Raw genomic sequence first — 21,892 nt, 5'->3', positions numbered from 1 at the left:
TTGAAAGTCAAATTTGAAACTGCGTTTTTTCTCTGGGTTTACCAAGTGACAATCGTTCTAAGATTTTTAATTACGTTTGAAATATATAATGGGGAATTAGGTGAGTAGTATCCCCAAGATGGGTCTGGGCAATACAGTCTTGCTTGGGCCCAATGAATAGACAATTCGACTTTAAGTCATTGACATACTTACAGACAGGTATCCAATGCTTACATAATTTGCATAACCAAATGAAATACTAGCCCAATGAAAGTTGAAAACCTATTTTTTGCATTTTTTTTTTGTTTTCATTTGATTCCAAATAGGACTAATAGAATTTATGATACAGTATTGAGCTTTACTTGACAGCCTCTTTAACATAGCCACAATGCAATTGATTGTATCATCATATTCATTGGAATGAGTGCCTATATCAACACTTCCTTCAGGGGGAACGTATGGTCATTCATGTCCCAGCCTCCAAGGGGCCCCACTACCCCTCCCCCAACTTTTTGTCTTCTCCCTTTTTATGGCACTTGGTATTAACAAAGTGACATATAGCAATCGCAAATTCTGTCGGTCTGTCTGTCGGTCCCGGTTTTGCTACTTTAGGCACTTCCAGGTAAGCTAGGACGATGAAATTTGGGAGGCGTATCAGGGACCGGACCCTGCGGAAAAATGCATTATTTTTAACTTACGAACGGTTGATCAGATCTTAATGAAATTTGATTTTTGGAAGGATATCCTATCTTAGAGCTGTTGTTTTAATTCCCGATCGGATCTGGTGACATTGGGGGGAGTTTGGGGTGGAGGAACCTAAAATCATGGGAAACGCTTAGATTGGAGGGATCGGGATGAAACTTGGCGAGAAAAATAAGCAAAAGTCTTAGATACGTGATTTACATAATTGGAATGGATCCGCTCTATCGGGGGGGGGGGGGGGGTTAATTCTGAAAAATTATAATAATTATGTATTTTTAACTTATGAAGGAGTGATCGGATATTCATGAAACTTCATATTTAGAAGGACCTCGTAACTCAGATCTCTTATTTCAAATCTCAACCGGATCCAGCGTCATTGGGGGGGGGACCGGAAATCTTAGATAGTAAATACTCAAAGCGGAGAGATCAGGATGAAACTGGATGGGAAGAATAAAAACCTGTCTAAGATATGTGACTAACATAACCGGACTGGATCTGCTCTCTTTGGTGGAGTTGGGGGGAGGGGTAATTTTGAAAATTGAGGTATTTGTAACTTACGAAAGGATGACCACATCTTAATGAAATTTGATATTTAGAAGGATCTTGTATTTTAAAGCTTAAATTTTAAATTCCGACCAGATCCTGTGACATTGGGAGGAGTTGGAGGGGGAAACCGGAATTCTTGGAAAACTTGAAAATTGGGGTATTTTTATCTTACGAATAGTTGATCGGATCCTAATGAAATTTGATATTTATAAGGAATTCATGTATCAGAGCTCTTATTGCTAATCCCGACCAGATCTTTTGACATTGGGGGAAGTTTGAGGGGGAAATCTTGGAAAACACTTGGAGTGGAGGAATTGGGATGAAGCTTCGTGGATAGAATAAGCAAATGTCCTTGATATGTGATTGACGTAACCGTACTGGATTCGCTCTCTTTGGGGGAGTTGGGGGGAGGGGTTCAGTGATTTGGCGAGTTTGGTGCTTCTGGACTTGCTAGGACGATGAAAATTGGTTGGCGTGTCAGGGAGCTGCACAAATTGACTTGATAAAGTCATTTTCCCAGATTTGACATCTTGGGGCCTAAAGGGAGAGGAAAAATTAGAAAAAATTAGGTGTTTATAGCTTACGAGTGGGTGGTCGGATCTTAATGAATTTTATATTTAGAAGGGCATCGTGACTCAGAGCTCTTATCTTAAATCCTGACCGGCATTAAGCCTCTGATTTTCCTTTTAAATCAGTCTATTGATTCCTGTAATTTTGTTAGAGCTCATGCCATATGAGCTCTTGGCTCTTAGCTTTTCTTGCCTCGTGACAAGTGCCGTGAACAAGAGCTAAGTGCCTCTTAGCTCTTGTTTAAACTTAGAATTTTTTAATTTTTTTTGGCTTAGAAATTTTTTTCAGCTTTTTTTAACTTGGAAATTTTTTCAACTTTTTCTAAATGTCTTAAAATGACATAAAATATGCCTAAAACCAAAAAATTCACTTGTGATATTTATGAAACACGAAAATGAAGATATAGATATATTAGTCGTGAATTTTCCTATTAGAAAAACAATGTTTGTAGTAATATTTTTTACGTTTTTGCTTAAAATTTTTGAGATTTTTTGAATTTTTTTATGTCTTAAAATGACATAAAATATACTTTAAAAATTACGTCTAATATTTTCAAAATACGAAATGAAAATGATAGAGATATTTTAGTCGTGATATTCCTAATATAGTTTATTTTGACAGAATTTGGCTGGTTATTGACAGTACCTAGTTTATTGTATGTCCTCACACAGTATTATTTGTACGTTGGAAGGATAGACACTTGCATCACAATTAAAAAAAAAAAGTGAAGATGAAATATTCCTAGGAAGTATGTGCACATGAGAGAGAGAGAGAGAGAGAGAGAGAGAGAGAGAGAGAGAGAGAGAGAGAGAGAGAGAGAGAGAGAGAGAGAGAGAGAGAGAGAGAGAGAGAGAGAGAGAGAGAGAGAGAGAGAGAACAACAACAACAACATAGGAATGCAGGTTACAAGACCAGGAAATAAATTCAGATGTGAAGTAAAATATAAACATCAGATTCCATTGAGGTTTCATAAATTAGCCATGGATTTAGGGTGCAAGTAAATTTGTTTCATTCAAATTTTAGAGTTTAATTTAGATTAAATTTTAAATTAGCTATTTTGTCGGATTATTTCAAATATGACGCAGTTTAAGACCTTGCTGTCGATCATTTGGATTGAGAAAAGCTTTTATGAGAAGTTAAGATTGATATCTCGTCCTTATTTTTTCTAAGGTTCAGTCATGGTAATGAAGCTCAAAAGTAATTGTCAACCGAATTCCGATAAAAACTGATACAAATTAAGTTTTCAGAACTTCTTAAAGTACCCAAAAAATTCTAAAAATCGAACAAACGCCGATTAATTGATGGCGCGCCGCCGATAATTGTCCGCCGCCGCTAAATTATATTTCGGTGTGGCTTTGGGGTCCAACCACAAGATTACCCCAATTAAATGCAAAACTGAACAGGAATCATAACTTAATAGAAAACTAAAATTTAATATCCTGTATGTCTGTTTGAAAAGTGTGCTTTGGTTCCTTATTTTTCTGTTATGAGGACACATTTTCTTAAAACCAATCATGTTATTTGTTAAAAAATAATTGGTTGGAAAACTATTTGAAGTTGGACACTTTCACGAAATAAATATATCTAATATATATAATCCAAACCTAATTGGCTCCTCTTTAAGAAAGGATAGGCCGATTTCGCGAATTATAAGCAAATGTAAATCAATTGCCCAAGTTATCTTGTTCATTCATAATTATTTCTGTTGTGTTTTGAGTTTGAATTATTGCTTTATCTATGATCGTTTCATTTTATATGTAACTCTTTACTATCCTTTAGGAATCGTTTTTAAATTAATTTATGTTGTTTTTATTTGATTTTAAATAAAAAAAAGACACGTTTTTTAACTGAAAGTAAGAAGCAACATTAAAACTCAAAATGACTAGAAATTATTCCGTATACAAAGAGGTTTCCCCATCCTTAATACCTTTCTCTTGAGTTTATGTTGCCTCTTTCTATCAGCTGAAAAAAACTTGTTTTTTTTATCTAATTTTCCTATCGTCTTTCAAATAATACCAGTAAATCTGGCTCACCTTGAATGAAAAGTTCCTACCTCCTCACTACAAGTTTCTCCATAGAGTTCCTTCTACGTAAAATACACCCACAATGTAAAACTTCCTGTGGACAATTCTATCCTCACTGAAAATTCCTCCTCCCCTCCATAAAATTTCTTGAATAAAATTCAGCCGGATATTTGCCTCTAAACGCAAAATTGTCCCCTTTGAAACCCACATGAAGCACAAAATCCCCTTTACGAAAAACGTCTGTTTGCTTCCTAAGAACAATTATTGTTCATGAACAATGGGCAAATTTTATATCCTCAGGGGCTGGGGGAGAGTCATATTATCTCCAAAGGCATAGTTTTGGTATTTTTAAACTGTGCTGTATAAAATGGCTATCTCAAAATTTTTATCGGACGATCAGAATTTGACTTTATCTGTAAAATAAAGAGGCGGAGAGGGTAGGTCGTTGCCCTCCAATATTTTTGGTAACTGAAAAAGGTGGCTAGAAGTTTTATTTTCCGTTCAGATGAGCCGTCTTTTGATGTTTTAGGATAATTTCTTCAATTCGATTGCCCCTGGAAAAAACGAAGAGAAGATCAACACACATCTGTGATCATTCTTATGACAAAAAATAAAAACTCTACATTTTTGCAGACAGGAGCTTGAAACCTCTACAGTATTGTTCTCTGATATGTCGAATCCGATGGTGTTTCATTAAGATTCCTTGAATTTTAGGGGGTGTTTCTCCCTTTTTTAAAAAGACATGCAAATTTTCATAGGCTCGTAGCTTATGATTGGAGTCTTATATATTTGGAATCGGCATAATAAGCTGTTTCTTTTAATATATTTTTTGATATCCAAATTCAGTTTTTTACAGTTTCGGTTATCATTGATCTCTGTCGCTCCTTACTTACAGTTTGTTACGCAGAAGTGTTTGATTGCTTTATTGTTGGTAAATATTCTTGAGAATTTTGTTTTTGTCAGTTTTTATGCTTAAGACCTAATATGTTGGATTGCGATTAAGATTTTTGGGCAAAATTAGATATGCATTCAAAATATTTGATCAGCCTCAAATTTTGACAATAATTTTCTATTGATATTTATGCTGCAAATTTTTAAGTGGGAGGGGGGGGGGGAGTAATATTTGTTCCAAAGGATCGAAAATATATGTACTGGGTTCTTTTTATAGGACTAAAGCCATCCTACAGACGTCTTAGAATATATATATATATATATATATATATATATATATATATATATATATATATATATGTATATATATATATATATATATATATATATATATATATATATATATATATATATATATATATATATATTACTACTACTAATAACTCACTGCAGCACCAAGCCGCCTGAGGCCAACACAGCCACGCACGCTTCTCCTCCAACCTAATCTATTCAAGGCCTCCCTCTTTACACCCTCCCAAGGAGTTCCCATTTCCTTTAAATCTTTATTTATGACATCCTCCCAACCCAAACAAGGACGACCTGCTTTCCGTGTAGCCCCAGACGGCTGACCAAAAAGGACAATCCTCAGCAATCTGTCATCCTTTATCCGCAGAACGTGGCCTAGCCATCTCAGCCTTTCCATCATTATAGCCCTAGAAAGCGGGATTGAATCACATTTTTCGTACAACCTACTGTTTGAAATACGGTCAGTCAGCCGGGTACCCAGAACAATCCATAAGCAATTTCTCTGAAAAACATGAAGTAAATTTTCATCTGCTTTTCGGAGCGCCCATGCTTCAGAGCCATATTTGACCACTGTCATCACTGTAGCTTCCAATATTCTAATCTTGGTTTGCAGACTTATCTTTCTATTCTTTCAAACTTTCTTTAACTGTGAAAAAATACCCTGAGCCTTAGCTATTCTACTTTTAACATCTTCACTACTCCCACCGTTACTACTAATAATACTACCTAGGTAAGTGAAGCTGCCAACCTGATCAATCTTTTCGTTACCCAACGTCACCTTTTCATCTTCACTTATTCCTAGCCTTAGTGACTTAGTCTTCTTCACATTAATTTTCAAGCCTGTTCTAACACCCTGAACTCGCAAAACCTCTAAGAATTCATTCATTTTTCTCACACTTTCATCTAATATGCTTAAATCATCAGCATAATCTAAGTCCAGGAGCGTTTTTCCTCCTCATTTGATTCTGTGGTCTCCAATTGCCTTTCCTGTGCTCCTTAAGACGAAATCCATCAAAATGATCCATATAAAGGGGGATAGAACACAACCCTGCTTAACTCCCGCTTTAATACAAAACCTTTTGCTAACCTCATTTCCTACCTTAACCGCAGCAGTATTATTCTCGTACATAGCACAAATCACTTTAATGTATTTTTCTGGTTTTCTGGTATACCATATAAGGATAAGACCTTTGCTAACGCTCTTCTTTCAACAGAATCGAAAGCTTGCTCATAATCGATAAAACTCAGGACCAAAGGTGTTTGACAACGAAGGGACTTCTCAATTATTAACCTAAGAGTGAAAACTTGGTCGACACATCCTCTACCTTTTCTAAAACCGCACTGTTCTTCTCTTAAAACTTTGTCTACAGCATCTCTCAGTCTAAACAGTATCATATTACTCAGTAATTTGCTACCTACAGAGACCAGACTAATGCCTCGATAATTGCGATAATTCTTGTACAAACCCCTTCTACTCTCTATTAAACCTAAAGCTTGTTCACTAATATTCCTAGTTGCAGTCTTATTACTCTTCCCTAAGACACCATCAGCAACTTCACAAATTGTTTTTCTAAAATTATTCCATCCGTATTCCACATTGTCAAATTTCAAACTCTCAAGTTTAGTATTCAACTGTTCCTTGTAGTTTTTTCTCAAATTTCCATCCTGGAGTCTACCAACATCATAACTTTCTGGGAGGTAGTTACCCTTCCGAAATTTCATCTTTAAATTAACCTTAGACACTACTAGATGGTGATTTTTACTTTTAACATCAATAACAGCACTCCTATACACCCTAGTATCTTGTAATGATCCTACTGGTCTTCGGTTTACAATAACATAATCAATAAGGTTTGCTGTCTTACCATCACGTGAATACCATGCCAACTTATGCGCCATTTTGTGACCAAACACCGTATTGGTTATAACTAGGTTGTTTTACCTACAAAATTGCAAAAGTCTATTGCCATTACTGTTTTCTTTTCCTATACCAAATTTACCTAGGCTAGGATACCATCTATCCCTATTTCTACCAACCTGAGCATTGAAATCTCCTAGCAAAAACATCATATTTCTGTGTGGCACCCTGTCTATTTGCTTCTGTATCAGTAAGTAAAATTCATCTGAGTCCCTAGTATCTCCATCAGTTGGTTCAACAAGGGCATATACTACTATAACTGATACCATGAACTTTTTAGTCATAAAATGAGCAATTAGTATTCTATTATTAATACCTTCCCAGCCTAAACAAGACTTAGCAGCTTCCTTATTCATCATGAGGCCTACTCCCTGTCTACGTTTTCCATTGTTTTTTTTACGGCGAGTCGCGTGCCATTGCAAAGCTTTGGTGGGTTGATATTTCTTAACAGTATTATTGGTACGCCTATTTTTAGTTGTAGCACGTGTGGTGGAAACCCTGAAAGACCCACGGAATTTAAAAATTCAGATGGATAATTAACCGCTTCATTTGGTTCCAAAACTGTGTCGACTGTCTTGTAAAGGACTGCCTGGTCTCGAATCTTGGTCAAAACAATATTGTTGATTTCGTGGACGTCTATATTTTTGGGTGCAAGAATCGCTCTTTCACTTAGCCATTTATTATTTTTATAATTGTTTAGAATATGAGAAATACTTTTTCAATTAATTCATTTTTGGACGTCACTAAATTACAGAATTCAGTAGGTAGTTGTATACGTCCTGAAATTGAGTCTACTGGGAGCTTTCTGTTTCCAATTGCCAGCAATTGATCTGAAAATGTTTGACCAGAGTCATCGTTTTGCAATTGGACACGCATATTTGTAGTTAATTTTAATGTTTTTACGTGTGCTCATAAATTAGAATTTTTCAGGCAAGCATTCATTTCGTCTGCAGGGGTTGATCTAGGTGTTATAGGTAATGTTTGCCTGAAATCTCCCGCAATGCCAGAATCAGTTTTATCACAAACGTTTTACCAGTACCTCCTGGCGCATCCAAAAAGAAAATTTCTCTAACGTTGTTATCGACACAATGCATTATCGTATCATAAATGTCTTTTTGTTCCGACGTTAACTTGGAAATGTTATTTTGTAAATACGACAATAGCTCACTCGTAATGTAACTTCGTTCACGATCCAATTCTACACATGTCGAAACAGCAGCGGTACGATTAGGTGAAGGCATTCCCAAATCCTGAATAGGTTTGTTTGCCATACATACGCAAAAATCTTCTATAATAACTAAAGTGTAGTTATAAATTTCTGATGTAAAATCAAAAGTCATATCTGACGTCTCTAACCGTTTTCGATGGATTATATCTTCGGACATTTTCGATTTATATTTTCCCCATAACTCTGTAGGAGCTGAAGGAGAGCAAGTTGTTAGAACGATTCCAAACAGTCCACGAATTTGACATGGAGCTGACGTTTCGCACGCGTCATTGATGCAGTTATCCCAGTGTTGGTTATTCTCCAATAAATTCAGAGCTTGGCATGCACTACGGTAAGTGTCATGTATAGTACCGTATACTCAAATGCACAAAGGACGTCGGACCGGGTACATTCACCAAAAGCAGGCGTAGAAAGAAGCATTCATGATGATTGGGGTGAACGGTGTAGAGTCTTCCTATCGGGGTATCTTTGAAGATGGTAGGTTGGCTGTCGACTAACTTACCCTGTTTTCGACGTTCAAATACTTTATTTTTAGTATTCCACGTGCAATACGAAGGCACTTCAGTATACAGCAGTTTTTTGCAAAAGAATCATTTTTGCATAGCGAAAAGAAAGCAGTTAACTTTGTATCCGGTGGATTCAGGGCTCTTTGTTGCACGTTGGATTCCGAAAAATAAACACGTTGACCATTCTATAAATATACTGCTAAGTGAACAACAGCTGGACTACGTTCATGTATCGGAAATGAAAGAATTCGCCAAACAGCTTCATTACTGCTTATGTATCTTCCAGCCTGATATTGTACGATTTCCTCGATATCTTTGATTTCGGACTGCAAGCCAAAAACTGCCATGTCACTGCCTTTGTTGACGTATTTACATATGTATTTGATTGCCTTTACGGAGTTACAGTATTTAACGTTTATTTGTGCATTAAATGTTTTTGATAATAATGGGGAACATGGAACAACCCACTGGTTATCTACTTCGATGGTGATACCGTTACGCTTCTTTATTATTGCTGTTTTACCGCCATCTTCAGTAGATCTTCTTCTATATTGTGGGTAACCATCATTGCCAATAATTGTGTTGGGTACTAAAAGTCGAGGATATTGCTTTGTGCACCTTCCTTTGGCCATGCATGGTGAATTTTCGTTCATTGCACCGCAAGGTCCATGTATCATATTTTTTACAACAATATCATATAACCCCTTATCGACATTTTCATCAGGTATTTCAACGGAAATCACATCATCAATTTTCGTTAGAAGTAATTTTATAATGTAGCCATATTAGTATATGTGCGTGTGGCAATCCTCGTTTTTGCCATTCCACTGAGTACATCAAGCATCGCACTGACCCAGGTTGCTCTTGTGATTCCTCGGCACGCTTTCTTTTGGTGATTTCTCTTTGAGACGCAAGCCTAATTTCACGCTGTTGTTGTGATTCCTCGGCACGCTTTCTTTTCTTACTTTCTCTATCAGCCGCAAGCCTATTTTCTTGCTGTTCTTGTGATTCCTCGGCAAGCCTTCTTTTTTGACTTTCTCTTTTAGTTATTTTTATATATATATAGATACGTCAGTTGACAAACATGACGTCAGTAGACAGACACACAGACAAACAATTTATTTTTATATATATAGGTTATATCTAATATATTCTAAATATATTATTTTTTATATATTTATAACCCTGAAAACAAGAAATTCAAATAAAATTTTCCTTTGCAGAAATTTCCTGTAATTAGTACCATTATATGCTAATAAGTCATTTTATTTTTGCTAGTTTTTTTTCGGTCATCATGATTACTATAATGATTTTATTTTTGTGGACAAATTGAAAGATTAAAGTGCATAATGAAACGTAAATGAAACAATAGGGCCAGGAAACCTATTTAAAACAACAGGAAAGAGGGATGGGGGAGTAGCTGAACTCATATTTGCATTAATTTATATCCTTTTCTAAATTTGAGTTAATGTTCAATTCGTTTTCAGATTTATTTATTATCTGTTACCTTTATTTTTTGTTCTTTTTTTATTTCATGAGCTTCTTTTCAGCTGTTTGAAAATTTCTTTGTCGAAGGTTTTTTTAAATTAATAACAACAAAGAGGTGAATAGACGCTGAGTTGTTTTGTAATTGTTCTTTTTTTTTCTTTTTTAGCTTCATCATCGAGACCATCCTTGAATGATTGGTAAACAGCCAGTACTTGGTCTTAAACCTTTATCCATTGTGTTGTTAGTATGTATATAGTATGTATGTATATGTACATACATATATACATACATATATATCCCACGATGTATATAATATAGTATGTATTCCAGTAATAATTAATCTTTTTTTACCGTATAGATGTCTTTGTTATGGTCAAGACGGCTACCGAGGGAGAAGGAGCTAGAAGAAGCGTTCGCCACCACCAAACTATCTGGATTAAAACATTGGAGTAAACCAGAAAATATTCCTATCGTCACCAGCAAGGACCCACAGCCTGCAGTACTACCCGACCGTATAGTCATGGGAGGGCCTATTTCGGGGTTCATGGTATTTTTCGGTGATAAAGACGCCTGGCGGGTGCAACCTCCTGAGGGTAAACTGCCCGAAATGTTCAAGAATCTCCACTTAGTTCGCGATCACATGGGAGTAAATGAAATGTATCACAACGTGAAAAGTTTTGTTCATGCTCCTAGAGTCCACCAGATCTTAAAAGAGTCGGTAAAGGAATGCGTCTGCAACGCTTGGAAGGAAGAATGCCTTCGAAAACGCCGGCTACCGTCACGTCGAAAGGGTAAAGGAGCCAAGGCAGCTCACAATCTTCCATCGACTTTACCATCTGTAGCTATGCATCCCCAGGGACGGCAGGTTTTGCCCAACCCTCCTTGTCTAATGGGTATCTTAACCTCTTCATCTCCCCGCCTAATGGATGATCAACGAACTATTTGCAACAACTTTCAGGAACGACAAACCAGTCCGAATCGCCCCTCTTCTTCGCCCCACCTGAATAAAACCCAACAGTGGTCGCTCTCTTCACGTGATCGTGCCAAATCATCGCATAATCTCAGTCTTCCGCATCCTCGAAGACCCTTAGTTAGTAATGGAATGCCTCTTGTCTGGCAAGGGGGTAACTTTTCCCAAACTATCCACACAAAGGCCAGCCCTCGCGATGAATCCTCTTCAAGGGGGAGGGTTCAATGCTGGGAGCAACTCACTCCCCGAACAGCATTCAACCCAGCCTCAAATATTTTACGCCCACATTGCTTCTCAACAAACAATACTCTGAGTCGAAGCCACCCATATCTATCTTCCATTCAATCACAGGGTAACACTGTAAGAATGGCCGAGGTTATGCGCCCGGCCACTGATATTAAGTACCAAGACTTCCTAAATCAGTTTTCTGCACAACCAAGTGAAAATACCTTTTTGAATAATTTTGAAGATTGTCATAAGAAAGGTACGGCTGGGATCGGAAACATCTTTTCTATGAACGAGGAAATGGCCCCCAATATGCGGCTGGGTAGAAAGGCAGGTCTACTCCCGCATCCGGCAGGTTTAATCTCATACAGAGGAAGAAGATATTAAGAAGAACTTCGGATCGTAAAACACCGGGAATGAAGTTCTACAATGGAAGAAGATTAACGTTTAATTGCTAATTTCTCGTCTTTTTTTCCCGAAGGTATGCAGCTTGGCGTCCATTTAGCTCGGTAAAGTTTTCTTGTGTATTGAATGACGCCTATTTGATTTTGTCTAAACGGCCTCATTTTTATGTTAAATTCCATTTAAATTTGTTTACGTTTCTTATTTAATTGACTCACTGACTTGTATTACCTGGCCACTTATTCTTCTGTTCGTCTTTAAACATTTTACCCTTTGCGACGGACTGGCACGGAGAGGTTTAAAAAATGAACGAGAAATGTATTTTCTACATCTTTTGTTTCAGACTTTATGGAAATTAAACAAGCAGTCCTTTTGTATATACTGCGTATCTTTTACCGATTTCGGGTTAGGTTTTATGTCTTGTTTGTGTGAAAATCTCGTTTTGGTAATCTTCAGCTGTGAGAACACCAGATTTTATCATGAAAGAGTTTAAGGGATATTCTTCTCCAGGCATAATATCTGTTTGGCTACCTGAATGCTCATAGTGTGTATACCTTAATACCCCTAGCTACATTAGTAGTAGTAGTAGAAGGCACAGTAGTAGATGCAGCCCACAGAACCTTGTGTCAGGCACATAGCTGAACATCTCCGCAACGTATCCAATAGTCCCAGGCATAATATCCGTTTGGTTACCTGAATGCACATACTGTGAATAATTAATACACTTAGCTACGTTAGCAGTAATAGAAGCAGCAGCTGTAGGATCAGCACATTAAGCCTAGTGTTGTATGCAAATAGTTCGACCTCCCCACAACCTACCCCGTTGTTTAAAAAATTTAAAGCTACTTATATTTACTCGCTCTATTTGAATAAAACAAACCTGTCATTTGCTCACTTTATTTTGAATACAACCTATTTTTTTGTTAACAAAATGTCATTGCAACTTAGTTCTGTTGGCTCGCTAGGAGCGTTGTAGATAGGAGCTTGAAACCTCTACGGTTCTCTTGAAATGCTGAATCTTATGTTGTGATTTTCGTTACGATTCCATGACTTTGGGGTATCCCCCACCCCTTTTTCGAAAATCAGGCAAATTTTCTTCGGCAAAATGGCTAGGATGGGAATCTTATGTATTCAGAATCGGCATAATAAGTTGATTATGCCGACATATTTATTCACATCATAAATCCGTCTTTTAGTGTTTCGGCTACTAATGAGCAGTGTTGCTCATTTCTTACAGTTTATTACTACGAAAACCATGATAGCTTTATTGTTGTTAAAAGTTCGTGAAGTTTTTGTTTTTCAGTTTATATGCTTGAGGCCTAGTATTTTGGATTGCAATTAAATTTTTTGGGTAAAATTGAATATTCACTCAAAATATTTGATCAGCCTAAGATAAGTAGTATTTCTAGTGCAAATTTTCAAGTGAAGTTGGGGGCAGTAACCTTCATTCGGAGGGATCGAAAATTTGTGTACCGTGTTCCTTTCGTAGGACTGAAATCATCCTGTGACGTATATCTATATATAAAAATAAGTTGTCTGTGTGTGTGTGTGTGTGTCGAGTGACGTCATGTTTGTGTGTCAACTGACGTCATGTTTGTTGACTGACGAAATTAAAGACCAGGACATCGGGACACAAATGACGACCGGGACATAGGGAATATAAATGACGACCGGGACACTCAAAGAGAAAGCGACCGGGACACAAGGAATGTTCGATTAGCAATTACCATCAACAAAGCACCGGGATACAAATGACGACCGGGACACAGGGAATATAAATGACGACCCTCAAAGAGAAATCACAGACTGGGACACCGGGACACAAATGACGACCGGGACACAGGGAATATAAATGTAAAATAAATGGAAATATAAATGGGACACCGGAACACAAATGACGACCGGGACAAAAATGACAACTGGAACACAGGGAATATAAATGACGACCGCGACACTCAAAGAGAAATTACAGACTGGGACACCGGGACACAAATGACGACCGGGACACAGGGAAACAACAACAACGGGGACGCCGGGGGGGACAGGGGGATATATAAATGACTACGGGGACACAGGGAATGTTCGTTTAGCAATCACCATCAACAAAGCTCAAGGGCATTCATTAGAATAATGAGGTATAGATCTGAATACAGATTGTTTTACCCATGGAAAATTATATGTTGCATGTTCAAGAGTCAGTAAACCTGACAATCTATTTATATGCACAGACAATGGGATAGCCAAGAATGTTGTATATTCGCAAGACGTAGTATATATATATATATATATATATATATATACATATATATATATATATATATATATATATATATATATATATATATATATATATATATATATATATATATATATATATATATATATATATATATATATATATATATATATATATATATATATATATATATATATATATATATGTAAAAATAAGTTGTCTGTGTGTGTGTGTGTCTGTCGAGTGACGTCATGTTTGTGTGTCGACTGACGTCATGTTTTCGACTGACGAAATTACAGACCGGGACATCGGGACACAAATGACGACCGGGACACCGGCACATAGGGAATAAAAATGACGACCGGGACACTCAAAGAGAAAGCGACCGGGACACAAGGACTGTTCGATTAGCAATCACCATCAACAAAGCACCGGGACACAGGGAGTATAAATGACGACCAGGACATAAGTAAAAAAAACTAAAAGGTGAAAACTACAAAAAAACTAAAAAGAAAAAAAAACTAATAAAAAAAACTAAAAAACTAAAAAAACTAAAAAAGAAAAAAAAAAGAAAAAAAATGAAATATAAAGGATAAAAACAAAACTAAAAAAATAAAAATAAAAGAAAACTAAAAAGAAAAAAATGGGAAAAATACAAAAATCGGGACACAGGGAATACAAATGACGACCGGGACACAGGGGCACAACTACAACGGGGACGCCGGGGGGCACAGGGGGATATATAAATGACGACGGCGACACAGGGAATGGTCGATTAGCAATCACCATCAACAAAGCTCAAGGGCAATCATTAGAATCATGAGGTATAACTAAAAAAACTAAAAAAAGGTAAAAAACTAAAAAAAAAGACCAATTCAAAAACGAATGTATATACAGACCGGGACACAAGGAATATAAATGACGCCCGGGACACTCAAAGAGAAATCACAGACTGGGACACCGGGACACAAATGACGACCGGGACACAGGGAATATAAATGACGACCGGGACACAGGGAATATAAATGACGACCGGGACACAGGGACACAACTACAACGGGGACGCCGGGGGGCACAGGGGGATATATAAATGACGACGGCGACACAGGGAATGGTCGATTTGCAATCACCATCAACAAAGCTCAAGGGCAATCATTAGAATCATGAGGTATAGATCTGAATACGGATTGTTTTCCCATGGACCATTATATGTTGCATGTTCAAGAGTCGGTAAACCTCACAATCTATTTATATGCACAGACAATGGGACAGCAAAGAATGTTGTATATTCGCAAGTTTTACGTAGTTAAAAACATATATATATATATATATATATATCTATATTCACAGGTGGGACATAGGGACACAACTACAATGGCGCGTAACTAATATGGCGCGTAACGACTTACGCGCGCGGGGGGGCTTGGGGGCGCGAAGCGCCCCCACCAACTAGGTGTTGGGGTGGCGCGAAGCGCCATCCTAACAGCTATATATATATATATATATATATATATATATATATATATATATATATATATATATATATATATCCATATTTACAGGTGGGACACAGGGACACAATAGGGAATATTAATGACGACCGTGACACTCCAGGAGAAAGCGACCGGGACACAAGGAATGTTCGATTAGCAATCAGGGACACAGGGAAACAACAACAACGGGGACGCCGGGGGGCACAGGGGGTCTTCTATATATATATAAAAGTAGACATCCGGACACAAATCACGACCGGGACACAGGGAATATAAATGACGACCGGGACACAGGGACACAACTACAACGGGGACGCCGGGGGCACAGGCGGGATATATAAATGACGACCGGGACACAGGGATTGTTCGAATAGAAATTACAGACCGGGACACAGGGAATATAAATGACGACCGGGACACTCAAAAAGAAATTACAAACTGGTACACCGGGACACAAATGACGACTCGATAAGAGTTGTGGGTCCAAGGGGGAGAACGTAAAAGATATTTTGCGAACCGGAAGAAAACTGAAGGATTTTGTGAGCATTTTCCAAAACGGCGATATGTACAGATAATGTTGTAGAGCGACAGAGTTGAAAAGTTTCAAAAGAAGACGGCAGTTGAAGCGTAACTTATTCATTGCAAAAGAACCATACGATAACTCAACTCTACGTTCAGTGGCAGCAATTAATGGTTGTCGTGTGTATATTATTGACGAACCAATGGGAAGACCAAGGTAGGTGATATGCTCTACTAGCTTAATCCTTCTATTTCCGAGAGGAATATCCCCAGGTGTCGCTCGCTTCCATTTGAAGAATGCAACTTCGGACTTTTCAGTATTGAACTGAAGACCTAGTTTTTCATACTCAGATTGTAGCGTTGCCAAAATCTCGCTAATGCGCTGGATAGTGCTGTTCAAATTCAGAATATCGTCTGCATAACATACGAGACATAAATCAAGACCGGCAAAGATGAAAGATGTTGGAGCAGCTGACTCTGCATCACGAACTCCGTTATTGAAGACTGAAGGGGAAGAAACAGCACCTTGACGGGTACCTTTTTCGACATTGACAAAAATAGCAGGGGTTGGAGCGTAGACTTGAGAGCCGTCAGCTTTTGATAATGGGTGAAGTATTAGGCGAACTTTACGACGAGAATACATGTCTCAGAGGGCTCTGATATATGAGGGGCTCACTCCACGTTTTGCTGCACGGAGTAGCCGAGCGTCGTGAATGAGAGAATTGAACGCTTTACGAACATCGTGCCCGACTAACACGAGAGTTTCACCTGATGCATCAGCATCGATGAATGCGTGAAATCTAAATTGGTAAGGTGGAAAATAGCATTTCGCGTTCAAATGGTCAGTGAACATAAGTTCGAAAAGCTTACAGAGGGTAGTAGCCACCGTTTTAGGTCGGAAAAACGAGCACTGGGTGGCAAATTGACCTTTCTTTGGAATTGGAGTGAGATCTCCAATCGATAAAGAAGAAGGTACAACTCCTTGGGTAACAATCATCTGCATCAAAAGAGCAATATGGTTTACCAGCAGCTCGCTTCCGTGCAGAATGTGAAGAGCCAGCCATGCCAGCTGATTTCTATATATAGAAAGCATCTGGTATATATATATATATATATAAATATATATATATATATATATATATATATATATATATATATATATATATATATATATATATATATATACCAGCTGTTGGTGTGGTGCTTCGTGCCACACCAACACAAATAGTGCAATGGATTGCTAATGGTGCAAATTTAGTCAAGTTAACCAGCCAATATAAATGACGACCGGGACACAGGGAATATAAATGACGACCAGGACACAGGGACACAACTACAATGGGGACGCCGGGGGGGGGGTGGCACAGCGGGGATATATAAATGACGATGGGGACATAGGGAATATTCGATTAGCAATCACCATCAACAAACCTCAAGGGCAGTCATTAGAAAAATACGGTATAGATCTGAATACGGATTGTTTTTCCCATGGAAAATTCTATGTTGCATGTTCAAGAGTCAGTAAACCTGACAATCTATTTATATGCACAGACAATGGGACAGCGAAGAATGTTGTATATTCGCAAGCTTTCCGTAGCTAAAAACATATATATATATATATATATATATATATATATATATATATATATATATATATATATATATATATATATATATATATATATATATATATATATATATATATATATATATATATATATATATATTCAATGGTGGGACACAACTACAATGTGAGGGGCGTAACGACTTACGCGCGTGGGGGGGGGCGAAGCACCCTCACCAACTAGGTGTTGGTGTGGCGCGAAGCGCTACACCAACAGCTAGTATATATATATATATATATATATATATATATATATATATGTATATATACTAGCTGACCCCTGCCACGCGTTGCTGCGGCGCTGCGTGCCCAAGCAACACTTGGAGTGTCAGCTATTACCCCCTGAGCCCCCTCGCTGCAACGCGTTGATATGGCGCTGCACGCCCTAGCAACACGTGGGGTGTCAGCTAGTCATTCGGCACACGGACTGACCCCTGCAACGCGTTGCTGAGGCGCTGTGCTCCCCAGCAACACGTATCCAATGTGCTGATTTTTAACTGTGTATGGTTTTTTTTTCTAGTTTTTTTTTTTTTTTTTTTTATTGTTTGAATTGCAATTGTTGATCGCTTAAACAAAACCACAGTAGATTTTTAGAGAACAGAAGTAAAGAAATACAGTAGATTAAAAGAGGTATCGACTTACAAACAAACAAACAGTATATATATATATATATATATATATATATATATATATATATATATATATATATATATATATATATATATATATATAAAGGATTTAGATTTTTTCCTTTGAGTTGAAAGCAATAAAGACGGCCTATAATCAAGAATATTCATTACGATTTCTCCTCTGAGTAGGTCTGGATATTCAGCCTCACCATGAGACTTAAAAATATCGGACTCTATACCCATAATAATTTCTTGTCTGAGCCATTGCAAATTTAGGTCCTGTTAATAGAATACTTAGCTTCTTGGATGTGAAAACCTTGGAGGATAGATTTTCCAAAGGAGTGCAAGGGCGAAATCTAGGAAGGAAAACCCGCGTTTGTTGAAAATGTTTAAATTCCAATTTAGAAAATGTATCCGATTAGCGAGTTTTCGCTAAATGGAAAGCGTCGGGAAGACCTTTGTGAAATATGTAAGGTTTTGCGAAAATATGGAACGGATAAAGTCTGATATAGTAAAGATTCGAAATTAAATATTTTATTACTAAGGGGGGTGTCTTTGGAGTCTATTGTCTTTTAAATATGTGTCAAATTTTTGAATCCCATTCTCTGGATAAACGGGCCTTCAGATTGTGTGCCTTAGTGTCGATTGAGACGTAAAGAAAGAGTAAAAATTGGATTTCTTTTGCAGGTTTCTAAAAAATTGAGCTGACAAATAAGATGTACATGTTTTTTGTGCCTAGGGACACAATAAACTATCACTAAGTGATTTTTCTGCAACAAAAACTGGAAGGATGTGGTCTATCGTCAAAGTGTCAAGTGCCTTCCGCCGCCACGCTGCCTTTTCGCAGAAAAGTGATGTTAAAACACTACAGGAATCCTTTGGCCACTTATAACTGTCAGGTGTCTCCCGAGAATTGCAACTGAGAGTTCGGTATCACCTCTCTCTTTCATTAGCTTTATTAGTGGCGTTTTGTTACTTGCTTTCACCATTATCCAATTTCGGGAACTACTGAAAATCTAGAAAAAATAGAGGGGCAAAAGGACTGGGACCTAGAAGAGTCAGCTTTAAATCCAGACCTCCATATTTGTCTTACTCGATCGCCAGAGCCGGAAAAAGGGCGATTGGAATATATGGGCTCAATCAGGCCCCGCGTTTGAAAGGGCCCCCCGCCACCATCAAAATGAACAATTGATTTTCGCAGTTTTGAAATGTTCTTAACAATTCTAGTAAGTGTTGCTTCTGGAGAGAGTTACTTTTCCAGGATAAAACCAATAAAAAAAACTACCTGATATCAACAATAAATCAGGACAGACTGAATGGTTTAGCAATTATGTTGATTGAAAGTGAAGACACAGGGAAAATTGATTTTAAAACCATTTTAGAAGTTTTGCACAACAAAAATGTAGGTTATAGCAGTGGGGTAAAAGTATTAGAATGCTCTAGAATGTAGTATCAAACTACTAGAGTAAAATTAAATGTCTAGTTTTACTTTTATAATTTTGCGACTTCTTTATTGCCATATACGTTTGGACAAGAATCCCAACTTAATGCACCATATCTACTCAGATTATACGAGCAATATTTAGCTATAATAGGTACCAGACACAGGAATATATATGGGAGGTTATACGAACAATATTTAGCTACAATAGGTACCAGACACAGATATATACAATTGAGGACTTTCAATTCTCTTTAATCATACTGCCCTCTTTCGTATCACTACTTATATATCTTCAGATGATATGGGAATAATTGATACAGCTCTTGGGCATCAATCGGATCACATCGGGGGGTTTCTTCGTAGTCTGAAGAGTTTGCCATGTTTAAAAGTTAGTTATGTTTTTATTGTCAGTATATTAAGAGAAACCAGAAACATGGTCATCATACTAATGTACCAGGAATTGGGCGAGAATAGCCCATATCGGCTCTAGACATACATCAGTCTTTGATCTTCGCTAGTAAAAATTGGGATTTGGAAATCAAATTCTTCTTTGATTTTTATTATTGACATTGTGTCTGTTATTTTTTCAATTTCGGTCTTGATTGAGGTTTTCATTTTCTCATTATTTATGTTTGGGATTGTGAACGACAAATTTATTCAATAAACATTAATTGTATTTGGACTTATAAGGTTTATACTCATCGTAATTAGCAGTGTTTCACCGTCATCCATTTGCTTGCAAGCTGGCAATCCTGTTTTGTGGTTATGGTTTCGATGTCCTATGTCGATGGGGATGTCGACGTCGATGTCGATGTCGATAGCAGATGCGCGTTTATTTATTTTTTTTCTTTTCAGTGGTGATCGTATCGAACCAATGAATCTAAATGGTCGTGAAAGGGCTCAATCGAACGGGAATTATAAATTATGTCCTATGTCGATTTCCTATGGTTTCTATAGTAACTCTGTCCTGCAGCTTGGATCACCTATGTCTGTATCATTTTAGCAGGATATGGTTTTTAGGGTTTGTTCTAGGTACTAAAAACAGTAAAAAATTTATTTCAGAGATGGATGAATATTTAATTTTTGTGCTTTATAGGTATAATATGTTTTGATTTAGTTCAATACTCCCCTCAAAATTCTCTGAAAGGCTTGTCTGAATGCTCTTCGTCTTTTCGGAAAGTAAAGTTCAAACATACATACCTTTGTCAATAACATACACCATATCAAACAGTTCTTGGTAACGAACTGTAGTAAGGAGTGACCCGGCTCAATAGTAAACGAAACTCTAAAAAACGGAATTTTGATACTAAAAGATACATCAAAAGAATCGGATTTTCATGCTGATTTTAAATATATAAGTTTCATAAAATTTAGTCTTTGTCATCAAAAGTTCAGAGCCTGAGAAAATTTGCCTTATTTTGGAAAATAGGGCAAAACACTCCCTAAAAGTCATAGAATCTTAACGAAAATTTCAAGCTCCTATCTACAAAAATGTGAAATTTCGCATTTTTGCAAGAAGACAGATCACGGGTGCGTGTTTATTTGTTTTTTTGTTTTTCTCAGGGGTCATTGTATCGACCAAGTGGTCCTAGAATATCGCAAGAGGGCTCATTCAAACGGAAATAAAAAGTTCTAGTGCCTCTTTAAGTGACCAAAAAATTGGAGGGCACCTAGGCCCCCTCCCACACTCATTTTTTACCCAAAGTCAATGGATCAAAATTTTGAGATTGCCATTTTGTTCAGCATAGTCAAAAACCATAATAACTTTGTCTTTGGGGATGACTTACTCCCCCACAGTCCCCGGGGGAGGGGCTGCAACTTTGACCATTGTTTACATACAGTAAGGGTTATTGGGAAGTGTACAGACGTTTTCAGGTTTTTTTTTGGTTAGTGGGGGGTTAAGGGGAGGGGGCTATGTGGGAGGATCTTTCCTTGGAGGAACATGTCATGGGGGAAGAGAAATTCAATGAAAAGGGCGCAGGATTTTTTAGCATTACTATAAACAAACAATGAAAAAATAAACATGAGAAAGTTTTTTTCTATTGAAAGTAAGAAGTAGCATTAAAACTTAAAACGAAAAGAGATTATTACGCATATGAGGGGCTCTTCTCCTCCTATATACCTCGTTCTTTATGCTAAAGTATATTTAGTAATTTCAACTATTTATTCTACGGGCTTTCTGATTTAGGGGT

The 21,892-nt window shown here is 37.3% G+C and overlaps 1 protein-coding gene across 6 annotated transcripts in view; it reads left to right on the top strand.

The window, feature by feature from the left end:
- The window catches only part of LOC136040170 (uncharacterized), a 101,347-nt gene that overhangs the window by 25,572 nt on the left and 53,883 nt on the right, over positions 1–21,892 (top strand). For 2 of the 6 annotated variants that reach the window (XM_065724306.1, XM_065724305.1), the window contains one exon: positions 10,325–12,132. The exons of 2 other annotated variants lie outside the window; for them this stretch is intronic. In XM_065724306.1, coding sequence (XP_065580378.1) covers positions 10,517–11,740 — 1,224 coding nt within the window. In that variant the 5' untranslated portion in view covers positions 10,325–10,516 and the 3' untranslated portion in view covers positions 11,741–12,132. Of the gene's footprint in view, positions 1–10,324; positions 12,133–21,892 lie in introns of those variants that run through there. 2 more of the 6 variants (XM_065724304.1, XM_065724303.1) reach the window with 1 other exon arrangement.

The sequence above is a fragment of the Artemia franciscana genome, chromosome 20 (assembly GCF_032884065.1).
Source record: "Artemia franciscana chromosome 20, ASM3288406v1, whole genome shotgun sequence".
In the NCBI taxonomy this organism is placed as follows: domain Eukaryota; kingdom Metazoa; phylum Arthropoda; class Branchiopoda; order Anostraca; family Artemiidae; genus Artemia; species Artemia franciscana.
Note: the sequence above shows the minus strand (reverse complement) of the source record. Positions and strands in the feature narration are given on the sequence as shown.